Here is a 10,531-nt window from a genome sequence, read left to right on the forward strand (position 1 = left end):
TTACAAACAAAAGATATGCTTAACTCTTATTTGGATTCGAAATAATTAAAATAAATTTTGCAAATTTTTTATATACTTTTATCTTTACTCAGAACAACGGCAGAATGTTAAAACTATAATGAGCAATTAAGTGGTAAATAAAACTTAAAATTTTATGGAAATTGAATCATGAAATAACTGTTATGCTCTGTGTATTAGCTCAAATTTGTATTGCCTTAGTAAAAATAATTAAATTGAACAGCAGAGGAAACATTGTGTTTAAGATCTCAATATATTTTTTCTAGTAATATATATTTTGATCTATTTTTTAAGTATATAAAATCTTGTAAAGTAAGGCATTATATCATGATTCCTATTAACTTCTATTATTTAGTGATTATAGAGTGTATCCATCAAAATATTTTTTTTTGTTTTGTATGAAAGCTATCTTTATGTATGGTTGGTGCCATGCCAGAAACACAAAAATTTATATTCTTCCTAAGTATTCTAGAATAATATATGTTTTTATTTTGCCCTCATAGTTTACTGAAAACTTACTACTTAGTAATAAAAAAGTACTTTTAAATATGCTTATCTCAAAAATAATTTTTCTAACATTCAGGATTTTAGCTGGTGCTGACATTGTATTACGCAACTGATTTTTTTCATTTTCTTATCAATTTGTCAACAATAACTGAAAAATAATTCGTTTTCTTTGTTAATTGTTATTGTCTTACAACTTATGTTTTGTTTGTTATCGAGCTTTTCATTACCATGATAAATATTGACATATTTTATCTGTTTTTTTTTCTTCAAATCTTGGATAAAATATTTAGAATAATCTTAAATTTTATTTTGTACTTGTAAAAAAGTATTATTTGGCATTTATCTTAACATTGTATTGTGCATTAGTATTTTATAAACTATAATTTTCAGATTAAGCATGAAATTTATCAAGAATGCTCCAGTTCCAAGGCTATGTTTTGACCTGGGAGATGGACGACATATTTTACCTACCGGCTTATTAATTTTCAAGACTACAGCAGGTGTATATTATTTTGATTCATTGATTTATGAACTGCTAGCCTATCTAAAAATTTATGAAATATATAAATTAAAACTCTTTCCAATAACTTTAATTCTCCCCAATTACAATTTTTTCCCTTAATTTATTTGCACTAACAATATTATGAAAACTTATTTATGTGGTTTAATCAAAATAAAAATTTGAACATTATTGTGTCTGTAAATGTTTTAAAGCTAAATATGAGCTAATTGTATTTTTAAAAATTTTTTTTAATCCAAATTAGCACAATATTCTATTTTGATCATTGACACTGTTTTGTAACCTAACTAGTCAGATCATATGTTAAAGTTTTGTTCCTAAAAGTACTCTGCTTTTTCAAAAATTATCTTGTAAAAACCAATTAACTTTTAATAATTTGATTTTTCTTATAAAAATCCTATTTTAAGTTAGACTTATAATTTTTTATAAAAAGTATTTACTTTTATTTGCAAACCTTCTTCCTCATCAATTCTAATAATTATGCTTACAATAGTAAAATCTTGTTTTCCATGATCTGCGACAGTTTTGCCTGATAGTTTGTTAGTAATAATATACTTACAAGCGTCCTGTGTTTTGGTTTGATTTGTTTCTGTATTCAATTCAAAACTTTTTTAGTTTCTCACAATGAGAAGAATATCTTTTTAGATCTTTATTTTTATTAGAAAACTTTTAAATTTAATGAATATGAGAAATAATCTATAACAATAAAGCTATTCAATATCATCTTGTAATGCTAGTGTAAAAGCAGCATGACTATATGTTTCCTTTCTCTGTTTTTAGCATTCATAAAAGTATATTATAAAATGCTAACTTGCTTCCAAAAGCTTATCAATTATGTGCATTCTTTATTTATGTATCTTATGTGTTTTGATGTTCATGAGTATTTGCTCAGTTCTTGAGAGAAATAATAGATAATTGATTTAAACGGAGAATATGCACTTAATATAAAATAAACAAATAGTTTACTAAAGAATAATACTAAAGGATACTTATAATGCTAAGGAAATAAAGTTTTAAATATGTGACATTTTTAAAACTATATTTCTCAGGAATTGTTGGACCAATTTTGTATTTTGCCATTTAAAATTACATTCTTTAAAATGATGTAAAAATTTATATACCTTGCAATTCCAAATTTTTGAACTATTATTAAATTATATAATAAAAAATTAAATATTATTTTTTGTATGGAATTATCTTTAAAAAAACTAGTTTTATAATTGTATGTAAAAAATTTCCGATTTGCTGAATAAGTTCCCGATAAAAAAGTTTAATCAAAAATTAAGGAGTCCAAATTTTTTGGACCGTATTTTCAAGATCGCAGCTTTCCCCTATACTTATGGGGTCAGGAATCATAATCCATTGAAAGAAAGGTATGGTTTTTTTTTCCTCCAGAGAAAGTTCATTTTTTGTGTGGTTTCGTAACTTACAATATTGCCTACCCTAACTTACTAGAATATAGGTCACCCCTTCGAACCATTAATATTGAATCCTAATATGTTGACTATTTGATAAAAGTTATTGAGGATAAAATTTTTTTCGCACTGCACATAATAATTTATATTTAATAGTTTAGCTAATTATAAAATTATATAGAAATTTTTTTATTTCCTTACAGAACCATGGATTACTGCCTTTAGCAAAACAAATCAAAGACAGTATTTATTCAATACTAGAAGGAATGTATCTTCTTTTGAAAGAACAGATGCTGCAAATGCTAATTTTCAGTAAGTTTAAGCTTTATATGTATCAAATTAATAAGTTATTATTAGGTATACTTATAGTTCTTTTTAAATACTAAGAGGCTTTGTCCCCCGTTTGCTTTGCTCACCAACCTCCAATGATTGCTTTACACTCATCATTTAATTATTCTAATTATTTGTAACAGTTTTTGAATATGTTAATCAGAACAAATACCTGGATTTTAAAAAAATGTAAACTTTAGATTACATAATATAATGTAAAAAAAAAAAAAAAAATTAGATGTAATTTTATTTATTAGTGAGACTTGTGTTATCATAACAGTTCAAAAAAAAAATAAGTTTTCTTTCTCTTGAATTGAGTTTTTTCTATTTTTAAAAATTTCAATGTAAATGTTCAAATTTATTTCTGAAAACATCTTATTTCTCTCTCTTTTTTTCTCCTTTGATTAACTTTCGACATCAACTAAAACTTGTGCCTATAAAATAGTGATCTCAAGAAAGAGTAATAAATTCTCTTACAACAAAGGGTAAAAAATAATTATTTAAAACAAAAAAACTAAAAAAAATTGCAAAGTTCATGAAATTGCAATAACTTTATTTTGTACTTTTTCATGTATTCATTATTTATTATTATTTTCATGTATTCATTGTACTTTCTATAGTTTTTAATTTAAAGTTTGTAAGTATTATAGTTTTTGTGCAGCAAAACTAATTGAAATTTTATTATATTATTTAATAATAGTTGGAAAAGTTATGTGAAATTTTTAAAAAAAATTGAGAAAAATCACAGAAAAGCATTTAAAAGTACAATCAATAAATTTTGAACAAATAGAAATTTTGAAAAAGCTAATTTTAAGTTCAAAAATAAGATTTGAACAGTTCAGCATATCAAGTTTTTAACTTTATAATTCATTTCTGTGTGTGCTGTAGAGCAGCCCACATAGTATTTATACTAAAAGTTAACTATTCTCGAAATTACAATAAAATTTTAATTCTTTATTCCCGGTACATTTTTCTTTACGTCTTCACTAATTTCAAATTTCTAAATCTTAAAAAAAATTTCAGCAGCAAAACAAGAGGTAACCCGAAATTAAGCATCCAAAATAGCATCGGCTTTGATGATTTTCAACTTAGAGAAGAAGAAAAAAATTAAGAGAGTTAATAGTTACAAATTATTGATGCACTAAAAAAATTATTTTGTTGCCTTGTAAAATAGTTTATAACCTTTAATGTGTCTCATGTCATTTTTTTAACGTACTAAATTAATATTTAATATATTAGAACTTTTTTTATGATAAAATTTTAGTGCTATCTTGCTAAAATTCTATTATTTTTATAGGGCTTATATTTCTTTTCTTTTAATCTTTATTTGTTAGAGATTTCCCTTTAAGATGCATGTATATTTGAATATTCTGTAGTGTTTTTTTACTAATATTTATTTCAAAAATATAATTACATAAATATTCTAATTGTTTTCAGGTCTTGTTTTTCTAAGCGGATACTTTGGAATTGGGAAAGGGGAGTAAGACTTATTCCAGAACAAAATGTTGATTGCCAAAACAACCTCGTTCATGGGCATATTCTACTGGAATTTTTAAATAATAGGTTAAACAAGCTAATGGGTCGCCAAAGATAATTCTGTTACTTATAATATTTGAAAGAAAAGGAAATATTCATCTGTAAATATTCATTATATTAAAATAAAGTTATTGATGAAAAAATTATGAAATTTGTATTTTGTTAACATTAATTAACATAAAATGGAAGAAACTTGGGCTGCATTTTTAAAGCTAGTAATATATTGGCAGATTAAAAGACAACTATAGACAGAAAAACAAACAATGAAATTAGAACAAGAAACATATGATATGACAAGAAACACACATAACGGCTTTAAAATATCAGGTGAACTTTACAAATATGTATAGGGCCGATATTGGGTAAATAAGGGAAATAAAATATCGGGTGAATTTGAAAATTTTATATAGGGTAAACATTGCCTGAATAGTGGCTATAAAATATCAAGTGAATCGGACATTTCTATATCCGTCACATATTGGGCGTTTATAACCTTGTTGAGCCAAGATTGGTGAATATTGGCCCAATGAATTATTGGCTAGGTTTGTTACTTAGTATTGTTTTCAGAAAAATACTCAGAATTTCTACTAGATAACAGCACAATGCACTGAAATATATTCCCTTCATAGAAACTGGGAGTGTATTCCACTAAAAATGCTCAGTTGAACAATCAGAATACAGGGATGAGATTTTTCCGCTTTTTAGCGGATTTCCGCTTTTTTCACTTATCTCTTATTTCAGCTTTTTTATCAAAAATTCAGATTTTTCTAAAAATTTCACTTTTTTTTATAAATATTTCGCTTTTTCAGAAAATTCACCGATTTTCAAAGAGAAACAGAAAATTCAAACTACATAGCTACCAATCCTTTCTCATTTTTACTTATTTTAACTATTTTCTCCCCTTTTACTCGCAGCAGATAAGATTTTCCGAATTTTTTACCCGCCCTCCAGATAGATCCGATTTTTGTAGTTCAAACGACGCTGCTTCTGACAAGCCTTTTACAGGTCCCGAGCCTGGAATCTGCTAATATCTCGATTCTTATTCACACGATTTTAATATCAAACATAGCTTTTCATATTTGCGTTTTGCGATTCTTATTCACGCGATTTGAATATTGTACGTTGCGATTCTTGTTTACGAGATTTAAAAATCCGATATTGTGATTCGTATTTATGCCTTTTTAAAAACCTATGTAGCGATTCGTATTCACGCAAGTTTAAAATTCAATGTCTTGATATGCTCATGCAGTTTATAATATCAAACATCGATTTTCGTATTTATACGTGATTTTAAAATAAGGCATTGGGATTCGCATTCACGCATTCTAAAAATTATGCATCATAATTCTTATTTATGCAATCTAAAAACTGCGCATCATGATTCGTATTTATGCGATCTAAAAATTATGAATCGTGATTTGTATTTGCGCGTTTTAAAAATTCTATATCCCAGTTTGTATTTTCTCATTTTCAAAATCGTATATCTAGTTTCATATTCATGTGATTTCAAAATCCATAATTGTTATTCATATTCACGCAATTTTAAGCTCAACTATCGCGATTCTTGTAAGAAGTAAAATTTATTTTTTAATTAGTTACTATAAAGGTAACTGTTTTTCTAACAACGATTATTAATATATGTAAGTGTTACAACATCAGAGAAACTGGAAGGGAATATATTCAAAACTTACATTCTGTGCTTGCAAAGAAGAAAAAATAGGATTTGTCACAAGATGTTTGAAGATGGACTAACGACTAAATATAGCAAACATAAAAGATATAGCAAACAAAAGCAATCACTTACAAAGGGATTTAATTTAATTTTTTTTTTTTTTTGAAAAGAGTTAATTAACTCATCATCAAAATTTTATTTATAATTGCTGTTATTTATGCTATAAAATGCAAAATTTTTATCAAATAAAATACAATTATCTAAACACTTGCTGATTGTCATGTAATTTTTCAAACTAAAATAGCAATTTTTTTATGTTAAGGAGTTACTATATATTTCTACTTTACTGTTATCGATATGTTTTAAAGGGCTCTAGTAAGATTAGACTATAATATGAACATAATGATTCGGTCCATTGTTAAAGTTTTTTTTTCCAATATAATTTAAAAAGTAATATTACTGATATTTTTGCTATAAATCACATAACAGTATTTATTAAAAGAAATGAAATATTATTGAATATTCTCAGTAGTTTTAATTTGCTAAACAAGGTAGTTTTTCAAGTAATAAGTGTCTCTTATGTGAACTGAGGAAAAATATAATTTCCAGCTTTATTTTTTCAATTGATAATTTTTATTTTCACTAAATGTTAAGTATCAATGTAGTCATTTATATAATAATAGATTAGTACACAATTGTATGTCAACACATTATTTATTACCTTAAACTGTCTGGAATTTATTATTGAAGGGTTGCGCTTGCGTAAAATTTGCTATTGTGGAAATTCAGCTTTTTTGCCTTTCGGCTAATCTCATCCCTGAGAATATATGTTTTTCTAAATAATGTTAGTTCTCAAATTATAGAATAGTTGTAAGTGAACGAAATAGCTTTGTATGCCCGTAGTTTGTCTTTTACTATTGAAAGCAATTCTGTAAAAAAATTACAAATTGTAAGTTATAAATACTAATTATTTAGTTTACATTTTCTGGACCAGGAAAAAAACAGTTAACTTTTTTCCTTGAAAACAAGTTAAATAACCCGTGTTAAAAAAAGAAATATATTCTATGTGTAATAAAAAATTGACCTTTATTATTAAATGTGACAGATTTTAATTCATGGCTTGTTTCGCAAATTCACCTATTTGTTGAATAAATAAGAGTTTACTGTATAACATATGTGGCAAATAGTAACATAGGTATCTAGTTTCACTTGAAGTACTCCCCTTAGATCATAAACATAATTATTGCCTTAAGAGAAAAATAATAATTTAATTATATCATTAGGTAAAGGGTAAGTTGGTTTGTTTTAGTTTGATATCAGCTTTTCAAAATTACCTTTTTTTTAAAATTAAGTTAAAAATGTAATAAAATTTATAGAAAGCATTTAACTAAGAAATATTTAAAGTTGTTTTCCTTAACTTTAAAATGTAGAAAACTCCACATTTATATATTTTAAGAGAAATGCTTATATATTTTGGGCAAATTACAAACTAATCCTAGAAAATAATAACTTGCTAATCAAAGAGCGTTTAGTTCATTATTAAATAAAACATACTTCAAAGTAAGAGAAAAATATTAGAACCTATAAATTATAAAATATTAAGTTAATTAGTTAAATTGAGTGAATATATTTACCACTGAAAAATGACATTCTTAAATCATTTAAATTGTCAGTATTGTAAGCTTAATGCAAAAATTGATCTTTAGTTATATTTAACAAAACTCACAAGAAAATAATGATAAGTGTCATTGATAATTTAAATAGAAGGAGATAAAGTTCTCAAAGTATAAAGTGATTTTATCTCAAAAGCTTAATGGTATAGCAGGGCAGGTTGAAATGCAATACTTGCATCTAGGTATTTAAAAAGTGATAATTTAAATTGAAAGCCTTTTGTGAGTTCCATTATAATGTCTCCAATGAGCTACTTATCTAAAATTATGGATGTTATTGTAAGAGCGTTTAACCTCTGGCCTCTTACGATTTTTTAAAAAATAATCGAAGCATAAAAATTTTGTTAACCTTTTTTCAAACTAATTTCAATAAACTAAGGCAAAAAACGTAAATAAATTGTGTCTAAATACCGAATGATTTTGTCTAGATACCGAGGATGGTTCTTGTTAATGGAACTGAAACTGCAGTAAGTACATTTCTATACTACTACATTTATGCTCAATTTTTATGGGTTACACTAATTCATGTTTGACACAATTATTCATAAACACAGTTTTATAAATTCATGTATTCCATCAGTTTTTAATAATTAAGCTGAAATTACTGTTGGTTACTTTACCTTATGAAAGTTCAAGATTACTAGGATATAGAGATAGAATCTTTAACATTAAGGGCTGCAAAACCAACATTATAATCTCCTATTCAACATTAGCAATAAGCTAAGATTTCTCACTGAGCATCGGAAAGCTTAACAGATCTAAGGTTAATCTAATTACACATAAATTATGTTTTTAGTTATGGGATGATTAAAAACTGAACCTTGATAGCTAAAACAATTTTCATTACATATACTACATTAATGATGAATGTGCTATTGAAAATTTAATTAATTATGAGGTCCATTATCAGCATATATTACTTCATAGCAAAGTTTTATGTTAATCATTATGGTTAAAATAGTCAATTTGTCTCAGTAAGAATATAGCATCTTCTTAACGAAGATTTTAAGTTACAAGAATAACTGGCCCTAATTATTCACAGCTTTATATTTGGTAGATAAATTGAACTACCTGCTTTTAAATAATAGCAATTCATTAATTTTCAGATATATATAAAAGAGAAAATGTACATTTAAAAAGTTCCAAATAAATAAATTATGCCGAAAAACTGTGTTGATCTACAAATTAAACAAATATATTTTAACATCTTTTTAATAAATTAATATCATTTGAATTGATCTTTAATGATTTTATCACAAAATATTTTAAAAAACAGAAAAATTAGTATATCTGTTGAAAAATCTGTATAAAAGAATCAAAAATTTTAGTACGGAAAAGTGTAAAAGTCATATATTCATTTATTGTGGTTAATTTCTGCTTTTAGGAAATTATGAATTATAATTTTCATAAATGAGAAATTGATATAATTTTTTTTAATCTAATCAACTGAAACTTTGATACTTGCATATTAAAATTTAAATGACCAAAATTCTTCAACAGGATTCGTAGCCAAATTTTTCAACAAAAAATAAGCACCTTTTAAGCACTCAGAAAACATTTTTAAGCCTTTAAAAAAAATAGAATTAGGATACGCACACTAAAATTTTTTTTTCCCTTCATATTGTTGAAAGTTCTTCATATATATGTTAACAAAATGCAAAATAATTTTCTAAGTTACATGATCATGATAACTTGTTTCTGACAAAGGATACTTTTCTTGATTATACTAGCCACCATAAAAACAATATATGCACAATTTTAAATACATTCAATATTGAATGGATCATTCTATTTTTTAAATTAATAATTACTTTATACAAATATGTAAAAAAATTTTTATTCAAAACTATAATTAATTTAACTATCATTTAAAAAGGCTATCAAGTGTATTTTTTAGATTTGAATAAAAGTTATTTATAAAATTATATTTAACAACCGAATTTATGAGATATGTATGCCGAAATGGATTATGGTGAAAACGTTGAATAGAACAATGTGAAAAACCACGTTTTTTGCATTCCCCAATTCCTGGGGGAGGAAATGATATGGTAAAGAAAAAATCTCATTTTTAAAAACGAAAATAAGTACCTTTAAGCACTTTTTAAAAACGCTACGCACCCTTATCAACATTATGAGACATACTTTTAAAAATACCTACATTTCATGACAATATTAAAAGAGATTTCAGTTCTTAGCACAAATTTGGACTATTATTTAGCTACAGAAGGAGCTTCAAAAAGGTGATATCTTTTAAAATTATTTGTGTGAACATTGAAAATAAATGTTACAAATGTGTTAAATTTATAATTAGGCTACATACAGAACTTTTTTCAAATTTTATTCATGAATTAGTATTATCAACTTTTTAAATTAAATTGCATGAATAAAAAATGCGATGTTTGATTTTAAGATCGTATGAATATGAATCCCGATGTTTTAATCTTAAATTGAATAAGAATAATTGAAATGAATAAATTTTAAGTCACATGAATCACAATATTGGTTTTTAAATTGCATGAATATGAATCATAATATTTGATATGAAAATGTTTTAGTTTTAAATCACATAAATACTAATTGCGATTCGTAATTCAACTGTGTGAAAGTGTATCACTATGTTTAGTTTTAAAATCGCATACTTATGAAACGTATATGATTTTTAATTTTTGTGATTACGCAAAGTGTATACATGAAATGTGGTTGGTGCAATGACAGGAGATGGCAAGTCAAGGTTAAATTGAGGAGTATAATCTGTAAATATGAATAGTAAAATAAGATTTGAAAAACATGTTAACTGACAAATTGTTCACGATCATTATTCGTAATCTCGATGCTGATTCGTAAATCACAATACCTATTTTGT

The 10,531-nt window shown here is 25.3% G+C and overlaps 1 protein-coding gene across 2 annotated transcripts in view; it reads left to right on the forward strand.

Annotated features, from left to right (window-relative positions):
- Cmtr1 (Cap methyltransferase 1) overlaps positions 1-4,469 on the forward strand; it is a 39,254-nt gene extending 34,785 nt beyond the window's left edge. For both annotated transcript variants that reach the window (XM_043045612.3, XM_043045611.2), the window contains exons 23-25: positions 916-1,025; positions 2,664-2,772; positions 4,228-4,469. In XM_043045612.3, coding sequence (XP_042901546.1) covers positions 916-1,025; positions 2,664-2,772; positions 4,228-4,384 — 376 coding nt within the window. In that variant the 3' untranslated portion in view covers positions 4,385-4,469. The remainder of the gene's footprint in view (positions 1-915; positions 1,026-2,663; positions 2,773-4,227) is intronic.
- The last annotated feature ends 6,062 nt before the right edge of the window (positions 4,470-10,531 follow it).

The sequence above is a fragment of the Parasteatoda tepidariorum genome, chromosome 6, assembly GCF_982258835.1.
Source record: "Parasteatoda tepidariorum strain Cologne lab strain chromosome 6, Ptep-v5.0, whole genome shotgun sequence".
NCBI lineage: Eukaryota > Metazoa > Arthropoda > Arachnida > Araneae > Theridiidae > Parasteatoda > Parasteatoda tepidariorum.